General features: G+C 41.2%; 1 protein-coding gene across 3 annotated transcripts; it reads left to right on the top strand.

Moving 5' to 3' along the window:
- Window positions 1-1,779: 1,779 nt before the first annotated feature.
- Window positions 1,780-7,145, top strand: LOC112236978 (iroquois-class homeodomain protein IRX-6-like). Of its 3 annotated transcripts, none has more exons than XM_042321206.1 (7): window positions 1,780-2,297; window positions 3,170-3,433; window positions 3,740-3,849; window positions 4,193-4,488; window positions 4,765-5,499; window positions 5,702-5,813; window positions 6,145-7,145. In XM_042321206.1, exons 1-6 carry the CDS (start codon window positions 2,232-2,234, stop codon window positions 5,806-5,808), a joined length of 1,578 nt encoding a protein of 525 aa, XP_042177140.1. In that variant the 5' UTR covers window positions 1,780-2,231; the 3' UTR covers window positions 5,809-5,813; window positions 6,145-7,145. The 3 variants fall into 3 exon arrangements, with proteins under 3 accessions (XP_042177140.1, XP_042177139.1, XP_042177141.1); XM_042321205.1 differs by having other exon boundaries at window positions 5,702-5,804; XM_042321207.1 differs by having other exon boundaries at window positions 3,220-3,433; window positions 5,702-5,804.
- Window positions 7,146-27,558: the final 20,413 nt, after the last annotated feature.

Consider the following 27,558-nt stretch of genomic DNA (forward strand, 5'->3'; position numbering starts at 1 on the left):
ATCCATCTCATCTACATAATGTTGTCATGACCACTGCTTCTCCAGTCAACGCTCAATACTCATACAGTGTGTCAACGTGCAGCTAGATACAATGGACCATTCCCACTACCTGCGTAACATCTGTAAAGGTATCCAAGGGCAATTCGACCACTGTGTCCGCTGCCAACCTACTTTATCTCCTTGGAGAATATCTGAAGGGATCAAAATCCATCTTTACTCGCGGCTCTCTGGCGCCACTCGAAGAGAAAGCCCGTAATCGCAGACGCATCTCCAGGGACTAAACACGCAATTACATTTGAGTGGAGAGGCATTGAAATATCACTCTCATATCAACCATGACAACAACGATTATATCCAAGATAGAAGGGAATGAAGCCGACCGCATTTGGTTGGTGACAGCGGGAATCGTCACTCTTGTTATTGTCAATAGGAAATAGTTTGAACTTAAATCAATAAATAATTATATATTTAGCTATTCGGTGTGTGTGTGTGTGTGTGTGTGTGTGTGTGTGTGTGTGTGTGTGTGTGTGTGTGTGTGTGTGTGTGTGTGTGTGTGTGTGTGTGTGTGTGTGTGTGTGTGTGTGTGTGTGTGTGTGTGTGTGTGTAAATGCTTGCGATAATGACATTTAATTGCGAATTGCGCGCGTGAGGAGAGAGAAAGAGAGAGAAATTCATGAACTTCCTTATTCTAATAAACCTTACAATTATTTATCATTTTATTCTCAGCGAGGGAGCTATAATTCTTCCACAACTTTCAACTGACCATCATTCAATTAAAATGCAATCTCCTCGCCCCCTTTCCACTGGTATTTAATTAGAATTGAGAGCGCAGGGTTTTCCACGTCGTTTTTTCCACACAGCTCTCGGGTTTTACCTCAAAGGCATAGTTTCACTATGTTTGCGTCCCACCCTGTTCCCTATATAGTGCACTACTTTTGACCAGAGTCCTATTGGCCCTGTTCGAAAGTAGTGCACTATATAGGGCATATGGTGCCATTTCAGACTCAGGAACTGTGTAACTTGCTGGTTAAACAAGGGCATGTATCCATTTGTTAATTGATGCAATTACGCATTACGCGTAATGGTCACGTAGGTCTCCAGGCACGCATCAATCACTCGTCTATTGACCTGCCAAAGCCTTTCCATCCGCTCCTACTGGGACCGATCCTCTCCTCCTGATTCACCCCCCTTCTCTCTATCCTCCTCTCTCTCTAATAGAGAAAGATGGGAACATCATCGTCATTAAGTCGGTCTTACACCTCTGACCGGACAGATAGAGGCGCACAGAGGTCGTAAAAACGCGTTAAACCCACGACCATCCACTGGTGTTCACTTTTAAATATTCATAGTCCGCAAATCCCAATGTAAAAAAGACAGAATAAGTGAGTGAGGTATAGTGTCTTCAAATGAAGATTTTTTTGTTTGGATAAATATGTATTATTGTTCAGGTGAGCACATAAGACTAACTAACTAAAATGATTATTTTATGATGAAGATGCTGATAAGAAATAGCAAAGAATCAGATATCCCAAATGAAAGAAAACATAACTGAAAGCTTTCAGTTCAAATATTGTCCAAATAAATATGTATTATTCTATGCATAATAATAACAAAATATGCTCGGTGGTCATTTCAGTTGGTATTATTTTATAATTGGACATGATACGCATCAAGAGCCTTGGTCTATCTGACAGTTCCACAACTGTACCAGAACAACCCCTTTCCTTTATACTCTTATCATTGAAGCAAGTGAAGAAGACCACTGCACAAAGCCGAGGGGACACGGGGAGTGCACAGAACACCTTAAGAAAACGCGATGTTAGATGTGATTGGCAAAGACATTATTCTATCCTTGCTGTCCTGTCGTTCCGGGATTACAATGACGTCACACTGATACCCTTGCATGGGTGAATGCTAAAGAACTATAGAGGCACAAATAATAGCACAAGCAGAGTCCATATCTTGCAAGTCTTACGTTATCCTTTAAGCCTTCTTCAGCTAATACAACAACCATTTTTGAATTTAATGACGCGTAATTTCATTTTCTTATCATTTCCTTCGGGGGATTATTCATATATAAAACTATCTGCAGCTGTTGGTACCAGCCTCAACTCTCCCTCCTAAGTGCAATCATCTATTATTGAGCGAGAGGCCGTGCGTGGAAATGTGTGTAAGAAGGTGGATTTGAAGTAGAATTGGTTACAATCGATCAAGGGTGAAGAATATTCCTGATGATAACAAAAGAAGCAGCTATGTCTTTCTCTCAGTTTGGATATCCTTATAATGCAACTTCACAGGTAAGACAATATCAACATGCTTTTTTCTCTCTCAATTTCAAAGTGACAAATATGTAAACAAACGAGCATCATTTTAATTTGAACAGCTCACTCTATAATCTAGATGCAGCACTGAATGGTTGCTTTCAAAAATATTGACAGCTATTTTCAGGTGACGCTTTTGTTTAATCAAAATATCGACAGACATAAACACAGGTCCAATTTAATTGAATTATGAATGTACTCACGTGTTGTTTTGATATGACAAAAGACCTCTGTTTATTACTACGCTATAGCTCCGTTGTGTAGCCTAATTGCGCTCTGAAGTTAACAGTGAACCTTCCCAACTTTCTCTTTCATTCAGAGATCTCTGAATTTGGTATTGACAATAACTATTATTTAGAAAACGTGAAGTAGCCGTACGGATTTATGGTTTAAATATATTTGTTTGGAGGCAACTGGACAAATGTATACAATAAAAGTTCTCAGAACTTTCATTCAACTAGAAATAAGTTATTTTCCTATAAGAGTATTAAAAGTTTTAGATCCTTTGTTTTCATCAAATTTCAGTAGCCTACAATAGCTTAGTCGGGCAGTATATGAATACTTTGGGAATTCCTTTTATATAAAATAAAAAAGCTAAATTAACTGAAACACATTATTTCCAAAATGGTACCTTATGATTTCACCTGGATATTATGTCAAATGCGATTCTAAAACTTTTAATCGAATTAGGCATACACACACAGCACGCGTTTATATCTAGTCTCCATCTTACCTGAATTGTCCTGTATCTCAAAACCATATCAAAATATATTCTAGATATGAAGATAACAGAGCTCATACACGAAACACGAATGACATGTCTATAATCCACAATTCTCTTCATGCAGTTTTTCGTGTCGGCAAACCCCAGTACGACTTGCTGCGATTCGATTTCCAGGTCGGTCTCTGACGGGACGAGCGGTACCCAGACTCCTGCTACCTTCTGCTGCCCTTCCTACGAGAACCGGCTCCTGGCCAGCACACGGACGGAGCTCAACGCGGCACTAGGGATGTATAGCTCGCCCTACGCTGCCGCGGCCGCCGCCAGCCAGAACTATGCCAGCTACTTCCCCTACAGCGCCGAGCCCTCCGCTGCTATCTACTCATCTCTGGTACATCCCGTTTAATCTAATAGTGGATGGGGGTGGCTGGGATGCGATCGATCAAGATGGATGCTGATCAAAATTACTCTCCAAGTATTTCGTTATTGAAATGACTTTGAGTAGCCTGCCTGCCTGATGGATGGCTCGAATAGACTTTGCAGTTTTAAAAATACTAATATTTAGGCTACCAGTAGCCTATTATGTTTCAACTTGGAAGGGAGTAAAGTAGCACAAAATGTACATCAACTTTGTTTCCAATATTTATAATCAAATAAAGTTCCCTAAATGCTTCATAAAGTTGTTTTCTTATTTCAGAATCCACAGTATGAAATGAAGGATGGCACAGGCACTCTGCATTCTGGTATAACTCAACCTGCCACCTACTATCCTTATGACCACTCACTGGGCCAGTACCAATATGACAGGTACGGAACCCCACACAGTCCTTATCTGTAGTGCATCAGCTCAGCTATTCCTTGTTAGTGTGATAAAGCCCTGTAGTCCTTATCTGTAGTGCATCAGCTCAGCTATTCCTTGTTAGTGTGATAAAGCCCTGTCATTCATGAGTAATAACTTACATTCAAGGAATCTCACACCTCCAGAGCAAAAGGTCACAATCTATGCAGCTCTATACTGCTAGATAGAGCAGAGCTGTATAGTCTATATTTCAGACAACACTCCAGGAGTGCCATGGGTCTGGGTGAATAGTTTATGAGTTTATATGCTAATGTTGCTAATGGCTAATGTGTTGTCTGCTATTACTACCAGGTATGGGACTATGGACTTTAATGGGTCAGCCAGGAGGAAGAATGCCACACGTGAGACCACCAGTACCCTGAAGACATGGCTGTACGAGCACAGGAAAAACCCCTACCCCACCAAGGGCGAGAAGATCATGCTGGCCATCATCACCAAAATGACCCTCACCCAAGTTTCCACCTGGTTCGCCAACGCCAGGAGGAGGCTAAAGAAGGAGAACAAGATGACCTGGTCACCAAAGAATAAGGCTGGGGATGACAGGAAGGACGACCTGGATAAAAGTGACCAAGACTGTGTCACCAAAGGTACACATCCACTTCCCTCTTCCGTCTAGTAAAGCATTTTTAAAAAACATATTTTTTCACAACGATTTACAGTAGCTTGCTTCCTCTTAAACTAATCCACATCACCTACAATAACAAAAAAATGTGAATTGATCAAAATGACAGCTTCTGCTCCTGAATATAACTACTATTCCACATATCATGTTGTGTGTATTTGACAATTCAGATTCCAGTGAAAATTATACTGCTTCTTCTCCTAATATCACCAGTACTATTCCTGTATATTTCATCATTCAGATTCCAGTGAGTGTAAAGATGAGAAAGACCTTCATCTGAGTGACCTGGAGGACATGGAGGACGAGGACTGTGACAAGCTGGACAGTGACTGTGAGAAGATGGCACCCAGGGGCCCTGAGGAACAGCAGGACCTCCACAGGGCCATGTCCAGTGGTGGTGTTGGCTCTGGAGGCCTTCCAAAGAGAGACTGCAGCTCAGAGCTCTCCCTCTCCTTGCCCAACAGCTTCCACCACTCATTCCCATGTGGTATCAAGAGCCTACCCACCCTGCCCTCTCTACCCACCATGCCCTCGGACTTCCTTGATCCACTGGTGACGTCCAAGCCCCCCTCCACCACCACCACCATCCCCACGGGCACTCACACTGTGTCCCTGTCACACTTCGAGGTGTCGGACCGGGACAAACCGAGGATCTGGTCTCTGGCGCGTACAGCGGCCACGGGGGTCATCCTGGGCTCTGCTCACCACGGGGCCCCAGAGCTCCGGACAGGGAGCATGCTGGGAGACTGCCATCTACAGGGGACCAGGCTACCAGTGACTGGTACCAGACAGTGTGGGCCCCTCAGGGGCCTCCAGGATCCTACTAACATATCCAATGCTGAGAACCCTTTCCAGGAGGGCCCCTTGTTGCAATCTAAGGTCTATAGTGCAGGCAGCTACAACCACAAGGCCCTCCAACTGCACTGTTCCTCCTATCCTGCGCTTTCAGACTCATGCCAATACTCCACTATTGAAGGTATGTACGTGTTGTGACACTTGTGTTCAATTTTGAATATCTGTAATTGTGAAATTACTCGTATAAAGTTATACAATATTGAAATGTGTTTCAGAAATGCACATTTGTTTCACTGCTATCAAAAATAATATTGACAAATAAACGCTATACAATGACCTGGCTGCAGCAAGTTTCTTACAGTGTGGTTTCTGTTGTTGTCTAGGATTCTCCAGTGGGAAGGCAGAGACAGAGCCCTCGGAACTCAGTGACACATGTGTGACCCTGCAGGATGACAAGGTCACTGCCTTCAGACCTGTTATGAAGAGGTGAGGAAGGTGAGCCTTCACTCACACACACACACACACACACATTCAACTTGTACATCATTCAACCTAACCATCATCTGCTAATCCAATCATTTGGATTACACCAGTTGTACTGTAACTTTTCTATACTAACACAGGTTGATGGTATTACATATGTGATCTTGTCTATAAAGTGAATATATTGGATTACCTGAAGACATATGTCAGTCTATAGTTAAGCACATACTTCTACATTTGACTAATGGTTTTATATTAGAAGGTATGTTCCTTTACGAGGCTTGATATTGTAATGGAGATCAATAAATAAGGAGCTTTTCTTTTTCCTCTCTCTTCCCCTTAGGTTGATGGACACGCAGTCATTACACAGTGGGACTTTTATTTAGCCGGTATTAGGCTATGCACTATAAAGACTTGGGATGACGACGAACACCGGACATCCTACCTACCTTACACCTGGGAACTGCGGCGCTCCGCAGTCAAAGCTCGATGAGCCCTGTCCAAACTGTGGAAGCTGCCATGATTTTGCACAACGTTGTTTTTATGGTGTTGACGATGACTTTATGCAAGACTTTGAAATGCAACGGTATGGGAACTGACGGTCAATTCATGATGTATGCAAAGGGCAATCGTAGTGTAGCAATGTTATTTATTTATTTGTGTATTTATTATTTGATTCTCATCTGTTCATGTATTTATTTCGTATGTGTCATTTAAATATTTTGTTACATGTATGTATTGTTTCAACTGTGTTTGTGTGCTATTTTTACCTGATTTAAGGGAGAAATACTTAGCTTGTTGTTGGTCTTTCTGTTCGCTAAAAGAGTGGGATTTATCGAGTTGTAATCGGAATTGTCTATTGCGTGTGTGTCGACCTGGAGAAATTGTTGATTGTGTTGTGTTCATCTCAAAGATAATTGTGAGCTTATTCTGTGTTTGCCATTCATGAAATATTTTATAAGAATGAATTTTTTCAGGAACTCCTCGTTTTTGTGTAAATATTATTTCCAGAACATTAACATTGGTTTAATCGGCCAATTAAAACCTTTGAGACTGTTGCACTAGATCAACGTTTATCTTCTTAACGTGGAGAATAATACTGGAACGTTGTTGGAAGGTCATAATTCAATAGAGAACGTGAATGAACGTTACAAGGCCAGGAAGAAAGGGGACATCATCTCTCCATTGTAATTATCTAATCAGTTCTGGCATCAAACACTTTGTTACATTTCAGACAAGCAACGAGGCAGGAATACGGGATGAATGCTGCTTTGTCCGCTGTGTAGGGAGCCGCTGCAATAATTTACTTGTGTTAATTAAAAGGTCATTTGTAGTATCAAACCCATAAAGGAACATTCACATGGTTTGTGTGGGTTAGACTTTGGTTCTACTGTTTTTGCCTGAACTTTTTCATGTATAACTGATTGATATAACACAGGAGTATTAGCACAAGTTTTAGGCCTATGAGTAAAACTAAGCGATTTGTCATCATGCGTAAAACTACTAACACGAAAGCACTGGTTTCTTATTCCTGTCAACTTGAACTTTGAAGTCAGTTATTTTCAGAAAATTATAAGAAAGTTAATAGATTATATTTTACATGATTATGGGCATGCATGACATGTAATATCGCATAGCATATTGCTCACTCCACAGTAGAAAACTCGAAAAACCTTTAAACAAAATGTGTTGAAAATACTCAAATGCAATGCAGAAATGTGGGCCTAGCCTGAGATGGATATTGTGCAGACTTTATTATCAGAGGACCAAAAGAAATGCTACTTCATAAACCAAAATAACGGTGTGACCTGCTGCGAATGACCCACAGTTTAGAGGCATGCAAATTAAGCCACCAAAAGATAAACGTTATTGCAGGTCGGATTTGGAGGATTAGAGCTTGTAATAAGAGTATTAGGTATCGTATTAGGTCTACTGAAAGGAGCTGTGGTCAATGTTGTAGGCCCGGCCTATGGATGGGGATGGGGGACCCCTCAGTAATGCATGCAATGGTGTGACTTCAATGTAACAGGGTTTGGCGTAATTCCCTAGGAAATATCGTGATGAGGAATTATGATGACAATAATAACATAATATTTAGAGCTCTTTAATTCCAATCGTCTCCTCTCAGTCTCTTATGAATTAAGATGGTATGGTCTTAACAATGGACTTTGCATATAGTAATCAAATTATAAACATACTGGTAGGCCTAGACCTATTGCGTTATCCACACACACAAAATAGACCTACATAGAGGCCTGCGTAATAACAATGTTGTTACGTTTCTTTCTGTTTGATCGAATATGACTGAGAATTTGAAACAACATAAAACCTCCTCTAGAATTTACAGATAAGCAGAATACACACATTTTGATCAACTCTTAAAAAACACTTTTAGAAAATATAATATGTGTCATCAAATGGGCCTACTTTGCCACACGATTCAGGACAATGAATCTATTTCCATCTCTTCATATAGACAACCTTCCCTTCAAAAGAAATTAAAGGGAATTTTTGCCCACGAGGCCAGATAGAATGAAGGTGCGTGATGAACATCTGCTGACAGTTCAGATACGTGGTTTTCTTTTATTAAAGGTCAACCGACCGTGATTTCAGATTATCCATCCAGATCACCAACTCAATGCAATCTGTCCATACAGCCAGGCGAGATATGTTTCGGCAAATCTCTCTAAATATAATCTTGGGGAATCATATTTCGAATACTCTTTTGATTAAACAAATCTGAGCCTGGGCAAGATGGGCGAATAACATGGACACAAATTTAAAGATCCCGGTATTAATGTTTAATGAAAAAAATGGGTTTTGCAAATTCATTGTGCTGCCAAGATAACATTGCGTCATGTTTTGTGAGCGTCGTGGATGACAGCTCGCTGCTAGGACTACTAGGCTATTATGTGTGATTTGTCTCCGTTATAGATTCATACAGACCTCAAGTCGTTAACAAAAACAAGATGCGTCCATTAGGCTATATGATCGAGGACATTAAAACAATATTATCTCCCTCGTCTCGTTTAATAATACGTCTATTACTTACTACATAGACACGCGTCTCACCGATGGATCCCTATGCATTAAGATGTGGGCTATAGCTGTGTATTAAATATTTTGCGGAAAGTTAATTAAAACGGGGTTGTAAAGAAAAGCTGCCAAACGTTATTGAAGGTAATGATGCATGGGCAATGGGATTACCACTATACCGGTATACCTGGGGGAAAGCAAAACATGGGCACTGGGATTACAACTATACCGGTATACCTGGGGGAAAGCAAAGCATGGATAATGGCGTGGACTCAACTCATCCAGCGTCTGTCTTCTCTTCTGCAGCTATTAGATCAATAAGTCAGTTTTACACACTGTTTACACGCTGCTAACCCAGAACGACTAGAGGAGGCCTCATTGTTGCCTAAATGAGGCTGGTTGAGTTTTCAGTTTGGATTCTGACATAATAAAAGAACACAAAGTGCATGTTTTTCACAAATACATACAAATCTATTTTGAGGGGGAGCAATGCGTGTGAAGCTATAGGCCAATGCAAAACAAATTCCCCAAATAGCTCAAGCAAAATATTATTTGATTTCGGATGTGAGTATTAGGCGAATATGAGAGGGATGTTTATGCAACATCTTTAATCTTTGAGTAGACATATTTATTCAAATGAAATATATGTCCTCGTAAACAATGTTGGATGTAAAAACAATAAGTTCCTTAGGTAGCCTATATGCACATCTAAATCGCCTTAATACATCTCATAATACACTTGTTCCTCCCACCCTCCGGATTACTTTTTCATTTGGGGAGGGGTTAGTTGTAGCCTAGGCCTCTTCCATAATCCAAAACAGATTTTGGGTAGCCTGATCTCTAATGATAAAGGGAAAAAAATGAAAAACAAGATTCAGAGTAAACAAGAATACTTAAATAGGTTTGACAAAATGGGCGTCTTATCTTCGGCTCTGAGATATGAGAAATCATCACTTAATGCCTCAAGCATCTCTTATTAGAGCAGCGTATCCCAAACTCGGTCCTGGGGACCACAAAGGGTGCAGCTTTTGTTTTTTGTGCTAGCACTACACCGCTGGTTCAAGTCATCAAAGCTGGATGAGGAGTTGATTATTTGAATCATCTGTGTAGTGCTAGGGGAAAAAACAAAGTGTGCACACCTTGAGGTCACCAGGACCGAGTTTGGGAAACGCTGTATTGGTGAGAGACATCCTGCGGTGTCACGAGAGATGCAGGGCAGGCTATACGCGGTGCATGTAGAGCGCAGGCCTCACTTGGTGACCAGATTAGATAAAACACTTGATTTATCCACAAATGTGCAGTCAGTCTAACCTCCTGCTGTCAAGCTTTTTCCTACTGAAGGCCTTTTCTAGGCCAATGGCCTTTTGGACATTGCCTTCAATATTGTGAAGTCTTAGCTGGCCAATGAAAAATAACAAATATGAATGCAAAGGACAATAGAATTTAAATTTATTATAGCTCTTTTTTTGCTTTTCAATATAGCCTTTTAAAATGTGATTACAGGGAGAGTGGACTAAGTTGAGCCATCTTCTACATTCAGCATCTCTCAAGAGAATTATAGTATCATTTCTAACCAATATATTTACATATATTGCAGGATGTTGTGTATCCCTGGAAATAATCAGAATTCATTTAAAAATTACAGTTTTGAAAACATATCTTGTTTCATAAAAGTGGCCTCTTGGCACAATTTACACCGGGTATGTGGTAAGTTGAGCCACGGGACAGGGTATGTTAAAGCCACCTACACATGTCTGTATGTGCAGTGCATTTGGAAGGTATTCAGACCCCTTGACCTTTTCCACATTTTGTTGCGTTACAGCCTTATTTTTTTTTTTAAGTTAAAAAAAAAAAAAACTCAGCAATCTGCACACAATACCCCATAATAGCAAAGTGAAAACAGGGTTTTCGAAATGTTTGCAAATTTATGCAAAACATAAGACATACCTTTTTCACATAAGTATTCAGACCCTTTGCTATGAGACTCAAAATTGAGCTCAGGTAAATCCGGTTTCCATTTATCATCCTTGAGATGTTTCTACAACATGATTGGTGTCCACCTGTGGTAAATTCAATTTACTGGACATGATTTGGAAAGGCACACACCTGTCTATACAGTGCCTTGCGAAAGTATTCGGCCCCCTTGAACTTTGCGACCTTTTGCCACATTTCAGGCTTCAAACATAAAGATATAAAACTGTATTTTTTTGTGAAGAATCAACAACAAGTGGGACACAATCATGAAGTTGAACGACATTTATTGGATATTTCAAACTTTTTTAACAAATCAAAAACTGAAAAATTGGGCGTGCAAAATTATTCAGCCCCCTTAAGTTAATACTTTGTAGCGCCACCTTTTGCTGCGATTACAGCTGTAAGTCGCTTGGGGTATGTCTCTATCAGTTTTGCACATCGAGAGACTGAAATTTTTTCCCATTCCTCCTTGCAAAACAGCTCGAGCTCAGTGAGGTTGGATGGAGAGCATTTGTGAACAGCAGTTTTCAATTCTTTCCACAGATTCTCGATTGGATTCAGGTCTGGACTTTGACTTGGCCATTCTAACACCTGGATATGTTTATTTTTGAACCATTCCATTGTAGATTTTGCTTTATGTTTTGGATCATTGTCTTGTTGGAAGACAAATCTCCGTCCCAGTCTCAGGTCTTTTGCAGACTCCATCAGGTTTTCTTCCAGAATGGTCCTGTATTTGGCTCCATCCATCTTCCCATCAATTTTGACCATCTTCCCTGTCCCTGCTGAAGAAAAGCAGGCCCAAACCATGATGCTGCCACCACCACGTTTGACAGTGGGGATGGTGTGTTCAGGGTGATGAGCTGTGCTGCTTTTACGCCAAACATAACGTTTTGCATTGTTGCCAAAAGTTCAATTTTGGTTTCATCTGACCAGAGCACCTTCTTCCACATGTTTGGTGTGTCTCCCAGGTGGCTTGTGGCAAACTTTAAACAACACTTTTTATGGATATCTTTAAGAAATGGCTTTCTTCTTGCCACTCTTCCATAAAGGCCAGATTTGTGCAATATACGACTGATTGTTGTCCTATGGACAGAGTCTCCCACCTCAGCTGTAGATCTCTGCAGTTCATCCAGAGTGATCATGGGCCTCTTGGCTGCATCTCTGATCAGTCTTCTCCTTGTATGAGCTGAAAGTTTAGAGGGACGGCCAGGTCTTGGTAGATTTGCAGTGGTCTGATACTCCTTCCATTTCAATATTATCGCTTGCACAGTGCTCCTTGGGATGTTTAAAGCTTGGGAAATCTTTTTGTATCCAAATCCGGCTTTAAACTTCTTCACAACAGTATCTCGGACCTGCCTGGTGTGTTCCTTGTTCTTCATGATGCTCTCTGCGCTTTTAACGGACCTCTGAGACTATCACAGTGCAGGTGCATTTCTACGGAGACTTAATTACACACAGGTGGATTGTATTTATCATCATTAGTCATTTAGGTCAACATTGGATCATTCAGAGATCCTCACTGAACTTCTGGAGAGAGTTTTCTGCACTGAAAGTAAAGGGGCTGAATAATTTTGCACGCCCAATTTTTCAGTTTTTGATTTGTTAAAAAAGTTTGAAATATCCAATAAATGTCGTTCAACTTCATGATTGTGTGCCACTTGTTGTTGATTCTTCACAAAAAATACAGTTTTATATCTTTATGTTTGAAGCCTGAAATGTGGCAAAAGGTCGCAAAGTTCAAGGGGGCCGAATACTTTCGCAAGGCACTGTATAAGGTCCCACGGTTGACAGTGCATGTCAGAGCAAAAACCAAGCCATGCGGTCAAAGGAATTGTCCGTAGAGCTCCGAGACAGGATTGGATCGAGGAACAGATCTGGGGAAAGGTACCAAACCATTTCTGCAGCATTGAAAATCCTCAGGAACACAGTGGCCTCCATCATTCTTAATGATGAGCTGGCCGCCTGGCCAAACTGAGCAAGGAAGCAGGGAAGCAACCTTGGTCAGGGAAGTGAATAAGAAACCGATGGTCACTCTGACAGAGCTCCAGCGATGGGAAAACCTTCCAGAAGGATAACCATCTCTGCAGCACTCCACCAATCAGGCCTTTATGATAGAGTGGCCAGACGGAAGACCTCAGTAAAAGGCACATGACAGCCCGCTTGGAGTTTGCCAAAAGGCATCTAAAGGACTCTCAGACCATGAGAAACAAGATTCTCTGGTCTGATGAAACAAAGATTGAACTCTTTGGCCTGAATGCCAAGCCCTACGTGTTTATCTGAAACCTGGCACTTACTGTGAAGCATGATGGTGGCAGCATCATGCTGTGGGGATGTTTTTCGGCGGCAGGGACTGGGAGACTAGTCAGAATCGAGGGAAAGATGAACAGAGCAAAGTACAGAAAACCCGCTCCAGAGCTCTCAGGACCTCAGACTGGGGCAAAGATTCACCTTCCAACAGGACTACGACCCTAAGCACACAGCCAAAACAATGCAGGAGTGGCTTTGGGAAAAGTCTCTGGATGTCCTTGAGTGGCCCAGCCAGAGCCCGGACTTGAACCCGATCGAACATCTCTGGAGAGACCTGAAAATAGCTGTGAAGCGACGCTCCCCATCCAACCTGACAGAGCTTGAGAGGATCTTCTGAGAAGAATGGGAGAATCTCCCCAAATTTAGGTGTGCCAAGCTTGTAGCATCATACCCAAGAACACTCGAGGATGTAATCGCTGCCAAATGTGCTTCAACAAAGTACTGAGTAACGGGTCTGAATACTTATGTAAATTGTATATTTCTGTTTTTATTTTTAACACATTTTGCTTTGTCATTATGGAGTAGTATGTGTAGATTGATGAGGGAGAAACAATATTTAATCAATTTTAGAATAAGGCTGTAAGGTAACAACATTTGGAATAAGTCAAGGGGTCTGAATACTTTCCGAATGCACTGTATATATAATTTCTGAAATATTACCACTACCTTTTAAAAACATGTCTATCTTTGTTTCCCCTACACAATTCAACACAATCACAATAGCTTTTTTGTCTTTTAATCATTGGAATCATCTTTTAACGTAGGCTTAACACCTAACAAAGACTTTGTACTTTTTAAAACAATTTTAACATAGGCCAGGCCCTGTTGTTACCTCATATCCCAGCAATAATGCCTTGCATTATGCCTGGGAAGAAAACAGTTAAATTTGCTCAACTTCCCATTGGCTCAAAAATTGGCTCAACTTACCCCATGGATATTGGCTCAACTTACCCCAAGGCAAACATTTGGACAATGTTACCCCCACACAGCTACAAGGATGCACTTTCATGCTAGGTTTAGGACCTCATATTGAAGCTTATAGAGACCCCAACTGATGTACAATCTTAAAATTATCTATTTTGGTATAGATACAAACCAAATGAATCCTTTAACACAATACATTAATTTGACTTGGTGAAAATCTGTTTTTTGGACCTAACTTGCTTACCACTTTATCCATGTGATTTCTTCCTTCACATACTCCATGAAATGATTACCTCTTCCTAAATAGTTTGTCAAATTCTACATTTTGTATATGGTTTCCTAGAAACAAGGATGGCTCAACTTACCTACCACTATAACTTTCAAGAATGCATCTTACATTGTAGGGCTATACTCGGGCTTGTCTCAGGATGGTAAGTTGGTGGTTGAAGATATCCCTCTAGTAGTGTGGGGGCTGTGCTTTGGCAATGTGGGTGGGGTTATATCCTGCCTGTTTGGCCCTGTCCGGGGGTATCATCGGATGGGGCCACAGTGTCTCCTGACCCCTCCTGTCTCAGCCTCCAGTATTTATGCTGCAGTAGTTTACGTGTCGGGGGGCTAGGGTCAGTCTGTTATATCTGGAGTATTTCTCCTGTCTTATCCGGTGTCCTATGTGAATTTAAGTATGCTCTCTCTAATTCTCTCTTTCTTTCTTTCTCTCTTTCGGAGGACCTGAGCCCTAGAACCATGCCTCAGGACTATCTGGCATGATGACTCCTTGCTGTCCTCAGTCCACCTGGCCGTGCTGCTGCTCCAGTTTCAACTGTTCCAGACCTGCTGTTTTCAACTCTCTAGAGACAGCAGGAGCGGTAGAGATACTCTCAATGATCAGCTATGAAAAGCCAACTGACATTTACTCCTGAGGTGCTGACTTGTTGCACCCTCGACAACTACTGTGATTATTATTATTTGACCATGCTGGTCATTTAAAAACATTTGCACATCTTGGCCATGTTCTGTTATAATCTCCACCCGGCACAGCCAGAAAAGGACTGGCCACCCCTCATAGCCTGGTTCCTCTCTAAGTTTCTTCCTAGGTTTTTCCTAGCCACTGTACTTCTACACCTGCATTGCTTGCTGTTTGGGGTTTTAGGCTGGGTTTCTGTACAGCACTTTGAGATATCAGCTGATGTAAGAAGGGCTATATAAATACATTTGATTTGATTTAGATACATATCTTGGAAAGAGAAGGCTCTGGTAAATTGTCTATTTTTTTGGACTGAGAGGAGAGGAAGGGATGTGTTAGGCTAGTTTTAGCACTTCATTCATAGGGGTTCAAGGACAAGTCCTTTGGATTATCTACATGGGTACACATTTTCTATTTCCCTTGAAGTAACAGTCTATTTCTGTCTACAGTCAGAGTGCTATCCATAGGTTCATTACATTGCAGATAGCATATAAATACTAAATTGACTCTAATGCTATCTCATTCAGTAGGGGTGGCAGGGTAGCCTAGCGGTTAGAGCGTTGGACTAGTAACCGGAATGTTGCAAGTTCAAGTCCCAGAGCTGACAGGGTACAAATCTGTCATTCTGCCCCTGAACAGGCAGTTAACCCACTGTTCCTAGGCCGTCATTGAAAATAAGAATTTGTTCTTAACTGACTTGCCTAGTTAGATAAAATAAGCAAGCTGTGCAAATATTCTACCTGAGTTTTATAATTTATTTTCCTGTCACAACTCAGTCCACCTAATGATTATAACAGGGACAAACCTCTCTAACAATGCCTGTCATTCTAGTATGTTATGCTGGCTATGATGCCAAAGGTCAACGCAGGGTTAACTTGCATAGGAGGTGGGCTATCAGGCTTTTCCATCCATCCCATCCATCCATCAGCACATCACATGAGCGTCCCCTCAATGAGCTATGTGCCTCTCTGTATTGGGAGGAAGGATGTTTTTAGATGGGGTGGCATGTGTAGCCCAGTGGTTAGAGCATTGGGCCTGTAATTGAAAGGTTACTGGATCATATCTCTGAGCTGAGAAGGTAAAGATCTGTCGTTCTTCCCCTGAACAAGGCAGTTAACCCACTGTTCCCCATTAGGCTGTCATTGTAAATAAGAATTTGTTCTTAACTGACTTGCCTGGTAAAATAAAGATTTGTATCCCAAACCAGTTCTTAGAAAATCATGATGAAAGTGACCATTTTAGGACCCCTTTTAAGACCTATACATGTCTCCTGTAAGACCCTATGACCTGTGAACTGTACATGATACAGACAACATCTTGGTGTCATTATACTTCTTACAGTGTTATCTCAAATATGGAGTATGTCTAGATTCTGAAATACAAATGTTCACATTCATTTAGACAACATTAAAAGTATTAATATAAATATCTCAAAAGTACCTTTTTGATACATTTTTAGACATATCGTTTTAAACAATATACTCTACAAGTACATCAAATGTACACAGTGGGTGCTCTGCTACTACTGAAGTTGCGATACATTTTATGAGCACCACCAACACAGTGAATTGGAAAATGGGAATGCGCTCTGCTGGTGATTTGCTGAATTTAGTATTTATTTTGATTAACTTTAATTTATTTGAGTAGCCCAATTGAGACCATGGTCTCATCCCCAATGGTGCCCTGAGTAAAAATGTTTTCTCACAACAGGAAGAACAATATACATTACAATTAAAACAAGAATAATACAAATAGGCATAACTTCAACACCACAATTTCAACTAATAAAACACTACAATCTATCGAAACAACTGCAACCCTCAATGAATTCATTCAACACTGCCCTAGCGGCAACAGGGAATCAAGATGCAAAGAACTTTGTAGGTTATTCCAACAATCGGGGGCACTAAAACTAAAGGAGGATTAACCAGAGGGACCTTAAGAGTTAACCAATACTGCGAGCGGGTTTGGTAGCTCATTCTCTTATACGTTAGCAATGAAGTCGGGTAAATTAGAAGCTTGTGTAGCAGAGCTTTGTAAACAAACAGGGAGTAATGAATTGATCTACAGGACTTTAATGAGGGCCAGCCAACCTTTTGATACAGGATGCAGTGGCGAGTATTAAAACTGTCCCCTGTGATAAAACAACTGGTGCTGTGGTAGACGGCATCCAAAGGCTTTAGAGTGGTGGCTGCTGAAATCTGGTGAATGGTGTCACCATCAATAACAAGTGTTAGGAATGTGATTGGTTAATTACCTACAATGTCAATTTCTATGTATAAATTGGGTCACATCTTCAAAAGTAGCAGAGAGCCCGCTATGGAAAGTATATATTGTTCCAAACAATATGTCTAAATATAAGCTAAATCAAAAAGGGTACATTTGAGGTATTTATATTAATACTTTTAATGTTGACTAAATGAATGTTGACTAAATGAATGTTGACTAAATGAATGTTGACTAAATGAATGTTGACTAAATGAACGTTGACTAAATTAACGTTGACTAAATGAACATTGACTAAATGAACGTTGACTAAATGAACGTTGACTAAATGAACGTTGACTAAATGAATGTTGAGTAAATGAATGTTGACTAAATGAATGTTGACTAAATGAACGTTGACTAAATGAATGTTGACTAAATGAATGTTGACTAAATGAACGTTGACTAAATGAATGTTGACTAAATGAACATTGACTAAATGAACGTTGACTAAATGAACATTGACTAAATGAATGTTGACTAAATGAATGTTGACTAAATGAACGTTGACTAAATGAATGTTGGCTAAATGAATGTTGACTAAATGAATGTTGACTAAATGAATGTTGACTAAATGAACGTTGACTAAATGAAAGTTGACTAAATGAATGTTGACTAAATGAACGTTGACTAAATGAACGTTGACTAAATGAACATTGACTAAATGAACGTTGACTAAATGAACGTTGACTAAATGAACGTTGACTAAATGAATGTTGACTAAATGAATGTTGACTAAATGAATGTTGACTAAATGAACGTTGACTAAATGAATGTTGACTAAATGAATGTTGACTAAATGAATGTTGACTAAATGAATGTTGACTAAATGAATGTTGACTAAATGAACGTTGACTAGATGAACGTTGACTAAATGAATGTTGACTAAATGAATGTTGACTAAATGAATGTTGACTAAATGAATGTTGACTAAATTAATGTTGACTAAATTAATGTTGACTAAATGAAAAGGGTTCCTAAAATGGTCACTTTCATCATGATTTCCTAAAAACTTCTTTTTTTAATACAAATCTATAAGGCGTATCAAACATCCTTCCTCCCAAATAAGTTCCTTTGAGAATTGCCAGAACAATCTGAGACACCAAAAATATTTTCGGGTCTTCCTGGCTTGGAATCACCCTATGGAAGATGAATCAAACTGACATGACAGCAACAGCCAATTCATACTAATAAGACCCATAATAACAATAACATCCAGAACAACAATTTGTCCCTGGGCCTGACAAAAGAGCCAAAGTGGAGGTGCCATTTGATGTGTCCCACGCTGGGCTCGGAGGGCTCATAAACAAAGTCTTTGTGCTGATGGCTCAGGGTTCAAATGTTGATGAGGGGGACAATATACACACTTCATTACATTTTGTCAAAGGGCGCCATGAAATGTGTGTGGGACATTGTTTCGGTGCATGTCCTCCCTCCATGAAATTCCTGGTCGCCGATGTCGCTACAAGGTCTCTGCTAATGAGTTTTGTCAAAGATAATTATGGGGCTCGGCGGAGTGGCCGGAGCCAGGGATGAAAAGCTGGCATTGTGCGGCTCAGGAATAGACGTTGCATCGCGACCCCTGCTGCATCCTATGCCCCCTGGGTGACCTGCACCTCTCCTGGCCCACATCCACTCACTACCCACTGCTCCATGCCGGTCTAAAACTCAGGCAACAGAGACCTCTGATCCTCTCCTCTGATCCTCTCCACTGATCCACTCCACCATCGTCAGACCCAGGGCTGTCCTTTGGGTACACTGGCCTACTAGGACACCCCTCTGCCCCCTTCTTCAGTGTCCTTGTTCTGATCCTAATTTAACCAAATGGAACTTGGCAAAAGGTTATGCCAATACAGTAGGTTCCCAGGGACAGGCTCTGTGTCCCAAATGGCACTCTATTCCCTATATAGTGCACTACTTTTAACCAGGGCCCATAGGGAATAGAGTGTCATATGGAACTTACCGAGGGTCCTCAGGTCTGGTGGCATTCCGCTTGGCCTCCCCTCTGAGACTGGGAACAGGGGTTTGAAGAGTCCTTTGACCTGACACATAGTGTAACTCTATAGGAATATAGGCCTCCTCTGTGGCTGGGTACAATATGTTCACTCCTCTCATCGCTCATCTCTCAGCTCAGTTCAGCTAGCCAGCTTCTGGGTCATTGTGAATGGGAGAACAGTGATACTATGTGGAGGGTCACCCTGTAACTAGGCCTAATAACGGTGCTTTCATAACTCTGAATGCCTGTGTTGCATACTGACGCAATGACAGGGCCCGGCTGGGCTACAAAGAATGGCCTAGATGTAAACTGGGGATTGGGGACTTTATGCACAAGAGAAACATTGTTTTATAGTGGTATTAAACTACAGCACCTAAAGGGTCTGTTTTAAACACCCTCTTAGATCATCCTCACACTCTAGATGGTTCTATATGGCCACGTCTGCAAGGTTCTCAAATGTCACACTGTAATGTGTTGAAAGGCTGCACAGGTGATGGACTACATACGATAATAGAAACAGTCAAGAAGTCCCAATCACAAGATATGAGAAGAACACAAAGGGGAATATTGGAAAAGAGAACCCCTTGGAAGGACAGAACAAGAAAAAGATAATCTCTCATTTGGAGAGTGCTGAATCGCCACATTGTACCTGCTTCAAACACAGTCTTAGTCCCTAATGGCACCCTACTCCCTATGTAGGGAACTGCTTTTGACCACAGACCTATGCGCCCTATATAGGCAATAGAGTGCACTATATAGGGAGTAGGCTGCTACGTGGGACACAGACAGAGTCTCTTTATCCTTCCTGATGTCTTGTTGTTCTTTTCTGTTATGGGTCCTTCCTGTTGTCTTGTTGTACTTTTCTGTTTGTCTCCTTCCTGTTGTCTTGTTGTACTTTTCTGTTTGTCTCCTTCCTGTTGTCTTGATGTTCTTTTCTGTTTGTCTCCTTCCTGTTGTCTTGTTGTACTTTTCTGTTTGTCTCCTTCCTGTTGTCTTGATGTTCTTTTCTGTTTGTCTCCTTCCTGTTGTCTTGATGTTCTTTTCTGTTTGTCTCCTTCCTGTTGTCTTGTTGTACTTTTCTGTTTGTCTCCTTCCTGTTGTCTTGTTGTTCTTTTCTGTTTGTCTCCTTCCTGTTGTCTTGTTGTACTTTTCTGTTTGTCTCCTTCCTGTTGTCTTGTTGTACTTTTCTGTTTGTCTCCTTCCTGTTGTCTTGTTGTACTTTTCTGTTTGTCTCCTTCCTGTTGTCTTGTTGTTCTTTTCTGTTTGTCTCCTTCCTGTTGTCTTGTTGTACTTTTCTGTTTGCCTCCTTCCTGTTGTCTTGTTGTACTTTTCTGTTTGTCTGTTTCCTGTTGTCTTGTTGTACTTTTCTGTTTGCCTCCTTCCTGTTGTCTTGTTGTACTTTTCTGTTTGTCTGCTTCCTGTTGTCTTGTTGTACTTTTCTGTTTGTCTGCTTCCTGTTGTCTTGTTGTACTTTTCTGTTTGTCTGCTTCCTGTTGTCTTGATGTTCTTTTCTGTTTGTCTCCTTCCTGTTGTCTTGTTGTACTTTTCTGTTTGTCTCCTTCCTGTTGTCTTGTTGTACTTTTCTGTTTGTCTGCTTCCTGTTGTCTTGATGTTCTTTTCTGTTTGTCTCCTTCCTGTTGTCTTGTTGTACTTTTCTGTTTGTTTGTCTCCTTCCTGTTGTCTTGTTGTACTTTTCTGTTTGTCTCCTTCCTGTTGTCTTGTTGTTTGTCTCCTTTTCTGTTTGTCTCCTTCCTGTTGTCTTGTTGTGCTTTTCTGTTTGTCTCCTTCCTGTTGTCTTGTTGTACTTTTCTGTTTGTCTCCTTCCTGTTGTCTTGTTGTGTCTTTTCTGTTTGTCTCCTTCCTGTTGTCTTGTTGTACTTTTCTGTTTGTCTCCTTCCTGTTGTCTTGTTGTACTTTTCTGTTTGTCTCCTTCCTGATGTCTTGTTGTTCTTTTCTGTTTGTCTGCTTCCTGTTGTCTTGTTGTTATTTTCTGTTTGTCTCCTTCCTGTTGTCTTGTTGTGCTTTTCTGTTTGTCTCCTTCCTGTTGTCTTGTTGTACTTTTCTGTTTGTCTGCTTCCTGTTGTCTTGATGTTCTTTTCTGTTTGTCTCCTTCCTGTTGTCTTGTTGTACTTTTCTGTTTGTCTCCTTCCTGTTGTCTTGTTGTACTTTTCTGTTTGTCTCCTTCCTGTTGTCTTGTTGTACTTTTCTGTTTGTCTCCTTCCTGTTGTCTTGATGTTCTTTTCTGTTTGTCTCCTTCCTGTTGTCTTGATGTTCTTTTCTGTTTGTCTCCTTCCTGATGTCTTGTTGTTCTTTTCTGTTATGGGTCCTTCCTGTTGTCTTGTTGTACTTTTCTGTTTGTCTCCTTCCTGTTGTCTTGTTGTACTTTTCTGTTTGTCTCCTTCCTGTTGTCTTGATGTTCTTTTCTGTTTGTCTCCTTCCTGTTGTCTTGTTGTACTTTTCTGTTTGTCTCCTTCCTGTTGTCTTGATGTTCTTTTCTGTTTGTCTCCTTCCTGTTGTCTTGATGTTCTTTTCTGTTTCTCTCCTTCCTGTTGTCTTGTTGTACTTTTCTGTTTGTCTCCTTCCTGTTGTCTTGTTGTTCTTTTCTGTTTGTCTCCTTCCTGTTGTCTTGTTGTACTTTTCTGTTTGTCTCCTTCCTGTTGTCTCCTGTTGTCTCCTGTTGTACTTTTCTGTTTGTCTCCTTCCTGTTGTCTTGTTGTACTTTTCTGTTTGTCTCCTTCCTGTTGTCTTGTTGTTCTTTTCTGTTTGTCTCCTTCCTGTTGTCTTGTTGTACTTTTCTGTTTGTCTCCTTCCTTCCTGTTGTCTTGTTGTACTTTTCTGTTTGTCTGCTTCCTGTTGTCTTGTTGTACTTTTCTGTTTGTCTCCTTCCTGTTGTCTTGTTGTACTGTTTTTTCTGTTTGTCTGCTTCCTGTTGTCTTGTTGTACTTTTCTGTTTGTCTGCTTCCTGTTGTCTTGTTGTACTTTTCTGTTTGTCTGCTTCCTGTTGTCTTGATGTTCTTTTCTGTTTGTCTCCTTCCTGTTGTCTTGTTGTACTTTTCTGTTTGTCTCCTTCCTGTTGTCTTGTTGTACTTTTCTGTTTGTCTCCTTCCTGTTGTCTTGTTGTGCTTTTCTGTTTGTCTCCTTCCTGTTGTCTTGTTGTACTTTTCTGTTTGTCTCCTTCCTGTTGTCTTGTTGTACTTTTCTGTTTGTCTCCTTCCTGTTGTCTTGTTGTACTTTTCTGTTTGTCTCCTTCCTGTTGTCTTGTTGTTCTTTTCTGTTTGTCTCCTTCCTGTTGTCTTGTTGTACTTTTCTGTTTGTCTCCTTCCTGTTGTCTTGTTGTACTTTTCTGTTTGTCTCCTTCCTGTTGTCTTGTTGTACTTTTCTGTTTGTCTCCTTCCTGTTGTCTTGTTGTACTTTTCTGTTTGTCTCCTTCCTGTTGTCTTGTTGTTCTTTTCTGTTTGTCTGCTTCCTGTTGTCTTGTTGTTATTTTCTGTTTGTCTCCTTCCTGTTGTCTTGTTGTGCTTTTCTGTTTGTCTCCTTCCTGTTGTCTTGTTGTACTTTTCTGTTTGTCTCCTTCCTGTTGTCTTGTTGTTCTTTTCTGTTTGTCTCTTCCTTCCTGTTGTCTTGTTGTCTTATGTTCTTTTCTGTTTGTCTCCTTCCTGTTGTCTTGTTGTACTTTTCTGTTTGTCTCCTTCCTGTTGTCTTGTTGTACTTTTCTGTTTGTCTCCTTCCTGTTGTCTTGATGTTCTTTTCTGTTTGTCTCCTTCCTGTTGTCTTGATGTTCTTTTCTGTTTGTCTCCTTCCTGTTGTCTTGTTGTTCTTTTCTGTTTGTCTCCTTCCTGTTGTCTTGTTTCTTTTCTGTTTGTCTCCTTCCTGTTGTCTTGTTGTACTTTTCTGTTTGTCTCCTTCCTGTTGTCTTGTTGTTCTTTTCTGTTTGTCTCCTTCCTGTTGTCTTGATGTTCTTTTCTGTTTGTCTCCTTCCTGTTGTCTTGATGTTCTTTTCTGTTTGTCTCCTTCCTGTTGTCTTGATGTTCTTTTCTGTTTGTCTCCTTCCTGTTGTCTTGTTGTTCTTTTCTGTTTGTCTCCTTCCTGTTGTCTTGTTGTTCTTTTCTGTTTGTCTCCTTCCTGTTGTCTTGTTGTACTTTTCTGTTTGTCTCCTTCCTGTTGTCTTGTTGTACTTTTCTGTTTGTCTCCTTCCTGTTGTCTTGTTGTTCTTTTCTGTTTGTCTCCTTCCTGTTGTCTTGTTGTTATTTTCTGTTTGTCTCTTCCTGTTGTCTTCTTTTCTGTTTGTCTCCTTCTTGTCTGTTTGTCTGTTCTTTTCTGTTTGTCTCCTTCCTGTTGTCTTGTTGTTCTTTTCTGTTTGTCTCCTTCCTGTTGTCTTGATGTTCTTTTCTGTTTGTCTCCTTCCTGTTGTCTTGTACTTTTCTGTTTGTCTCCTTCCTGTTGTCTTGTTGTTCTTTTCTGTTTGTCTCCTTCCTGTTGTCTTGATGTTCTTTTCTGTTTGTCTCCTTCCTGTTGTCTTGTTGTACTTTTCTGTTTGTCTCCTTCCTGTTGTCTTGTTGTCCTTTTCTGTTTGTCTCCTTCCTGTTGTCTTGTTGTACTTTTCTGTTTGTCTCCTTCCTGTTGTCTTGATGTTCTTTTCTGTTTGTCTCCTTCCTGTTGTCTTGTTGTACTTTTCTGTTTGTCTCCTTCCTGTTGTCTTGATGTTCTTTTCTGTTTTCTCCTTCCTGTTGTCTTGATGTTCTTTTCTGTTTGTCTCCTTCCTGTTGTCTTGATGTTCTTTTCTGTTTGTCTCCTTCCTGATGTCTTGATGTTCTTTTCTGTTTGTCTGCTTCCTGTTGTATTGATGTTCTTTTCTGTTTGTCTCCTTCCTGTTGTCTTGATGTCCTTTTCTGTTTGTCTCCTTCCTGTTGTCTTGATGTTCTTTTCTGTTTGTCTCCTTCCTGTTGTATTGATGTTCTTTTCTGTTATGGGTCCTTCCTGTTGTCTTGTTGTTCTTTTCTGTTATGGGTCCTTCCTGTTGTATTGATGTTCTTTTCTGTTGTCTCCTTCCTGTTGGGTCCTTCCTGTTGTCTTGTTCTTTTCTGTTTGTCTCCTTCCTGTTGTCTTGTTGTTCTTTTCTGTTTGTCTCCTTCCTGTTGTCTTGTTGTTCTTTTCTGTTATGGGTCCTTCCTGTTGTCTTGTTGTACTTTTCTGTTATGGGTCCTTCCTGTTGTCTTGTTGTTCTTTTCTGTTATGGGTCCTTCCTGTTGTCTTGTTGTTCTTTTCTGTTTGGGTCCTTCCTGTTGTCTTGTTGTTCTTTTCTGTTTGTCTTATGTTCTTTTCTGGTCCTTCCTGTTGTCTTGTCTCCTTCCTGTGTCTTTGTTCTTTTCTGTTTGGTCCTTCCTGTTGTCTTGTTGTTCTTTTCTGTTTGTCTCCTTCCTGTTGTCTTGTTGTTCTTTTCTGTTTGGGTCCTTCCTGTTGTATTGATGTTCTTTTCTGTTATGGGTCCTTCCTGTTGTCTTGTTGTTCTTTTCTGTTTGTCTCCTTCCTGTTGTCTGTTGTCTTGTTGTTGGGTCCTTCCTGTTGTCTTGATGTTCTTTTCTGTTATGGGTCCTTCCTGTTGTCTTGTTGTACTTTTCTGTTTGTCTCCTTCCTGTTGTCTTGATGTTCTTTTCTGTTTGTCTCCTTCCTGTTGTCTTGATGTTCTTTTCTGTTTGTCTCCTTCCTGTTGTCTTGTTGTACTTTTCTGTTTGTCTGCTTCCTGTTGTCTTGTTGTTGTACTTTTCTGTTTGTCTCCTTCCTGTTGTCTTGATGTTCTTTTCTGTTTGTCTCCTTCCTGTTGTCTTGTTGTACTTTTCTGTTTGTCTCCTTCCTGTTGTCTTGTTGTTCTTTTCTGTTTGTCTCCTTCCTGTTGTCTTGATGTTCTTTTCTGTTTGTCTGCTTCCTGTTTTCTTGATGTTCTTTTCTGTTTGTCACCTTCCTGTTGTCTTGATGTTCTTTTCTGTTTGTCTGCTGAAGTGGCAATTCTCAGCCAGTTGGTGACCTTGAGCAGACTGTCTCTAGCTGGCTGCTGCCTGCCGATGTCGGAATAATCTTCTGTGTCATTTTAATGCCTTTCAATAATCCCCCCATCTCTTATTTAATCTCCCCCTCTACTTCTGTTTTCTTCTCCTTTATGTCAGTCATCTGTTGGGCTTGAAGGCCTGCTGTTGAGTCTCCATTTGACTAGCACGCAGGGTGTATCATGTCACAGCACTCAGCACAATCCCAGTACTATGCACCCTCGTTGTCCCCTCGTTGTCTCATATCTAGTACACCATGGTAAAGCCTGCCAGGAACAGACACAAAACAATGTACAGAGGAGATGAGACAATCAAGGTTATACAGGGGTACACTAACAAGGTATTAACAGGATAATGTATCGAAGAGGGCATTAGGCCGGGGGTGGAGCAACATAATGTTGCTTTTATTAAACAATCATACATTTGTGTGGCATGTTATATTCAAGGTAGAAATATATAGGCAGAAATGAGTTTAAACAGGCAAAATATGTTATTCTCAATTTGACTATCACTTTCCAAGGAATCATTTATTGTGTAAATCTAATGATGATCTCTGTAATCGTTACGATACTGTAGGGCTTATGTTTCTGATGTTATTGCACCTTTAGAAACATCATCTCTGAGGACATTGTAGCAAACCGTATATAAAGTGTGCTGCTGATTTAAACATCAGTCAGGTGAAGATCTCTCTATTAGAAGGAACAATCATTTGACTTGCACCCCATCCTGGAGGGCTTCTCACAGAGAGGCAGGTCCCAAGCCGAGACAGAGGAGAGGAGCGTGTTGAAGACACGGCCCTGCTGTGACCGTCAGTCAACCTCCTTATTCCCCCCACCTTCCTACATCCCAAACAAAACTAATGGAGTGGAAATACACTCTGCTCAGGTGGGGATTCCTTATCTATTCTAGCAATGCTACTGTTTTTTTTCTTACATTTCTTTTAACAATTTTACCCCCTTTTCTCCCCAATTTCGTGGTATCAAATTGTTAGTAGTACATACTATCTTGTCTCATCGCTACAACTTCCGTACGGGCTCGGGAGAGACGAAGGTCGAAAGCCATGCATCCTCCGAAACACAACCCAACCAAGCCGCACTGCTTCTTAACACAGCGCGCATCCAACCCGGAAGCCAGCCGCACCAATGTGTTGGAGGAAACACTGTGCACCTGGCGACCTGGTCAGTACGCACTGTGCCCGGCCTGCCACAGGAGTCGCTGGTGCGCGATGGGACAAGGACATCCCTACCGGCCAAACCCTCCCTAACCCAGACAACGCTAGGCCAATTGTGCGTCGCCCCATGGACCTCCCGGCTGCGACAGAGCCTGGGCGCGAACCCAGAGTCTCTGGTGGCACAGCTAGCACTGCAATGCAGTGCCCTAGACCACTGCGCCACCCGGGAGGCCCAGGCAATGCTACTGTTGGTACGTTTGATTATTCCACATATCAGATAGCTGAGAGATACTACAATTATTGGCACATTAGGTTTGGTATTGGCTGGAAAGGAGGAAACTGTGGTAGTAAACTTCAAGCTTATTATGTTAAATATGTAGGTGCCTTTGACTTTGACTTCTAAAATTATCATCAGGCCATCAGCACTGAAAAACATCACTGCTTGCAGCACCACACTAAACCCAGGGTTCTCACAGAGCAGGAAATACTCAACAATCTCACAACAACAACCACGGTGGAAGAAAAATAATCAGGCGTAGCACGCCTGTAGTCATGACGCAGTGTTGGAACCATCCACTCCTACAGCCCTGAGAGGCATCTAAGATAGGTAGTCACGACACACTGCACATTCTAAAGGAGCAAGGTAAACAGCTAGTTCCTCACACACACACTGCTGGGGCCTAGGGGGGAGAAGAGGGGGAGGAGGAGGGAGGGAGGTGACATACAGACAGACCACACATTGTCAGAGTTCGCTCTTAAACACAGCCTCAGCTCCTCATAAAAATCAGGTCCCATAATTCGCGGGTGGGATTTTCTCTCTCGCTCTCTCTCTCTCTGTCTCTCTCTCTGTCTCTCTCAGCACACACAGCTAAACAGGCCCAAAAGGACCCCGGGGCTGCGTCCAATGACGGAGCAGCATAATTACGCCTCCTTTTTTATTGGCCGTCTTATTCCAGCTATGACTGATGCGGCTCCCAACCTCTAAGCGTTTCCATTTGCACCTTCATGTGGTAAGTGAGCAGAGAAGAAAAAGCCACGGCTCGCCTGCCTTTCAAAGGTGGCTGACAAATATTTACGAC

Source organism: Oncorhynchus tshawytscha, linkage group LG04 (assembly GCF_018296145.1).
Source record: "Oncorhynchus tshawytscha isolate Ot180627B linkage group LG04, Otsh_v2.0, whole genome shotgun sequence".
In the NCBI taxonomy this organism is placed as follows: Eukaryota; Metazoa; Chordata; class Actinopteri; order Salmoniformes; family Salmonidae; genus Oncorhynchus; species Oncorhynchus tshawytscha.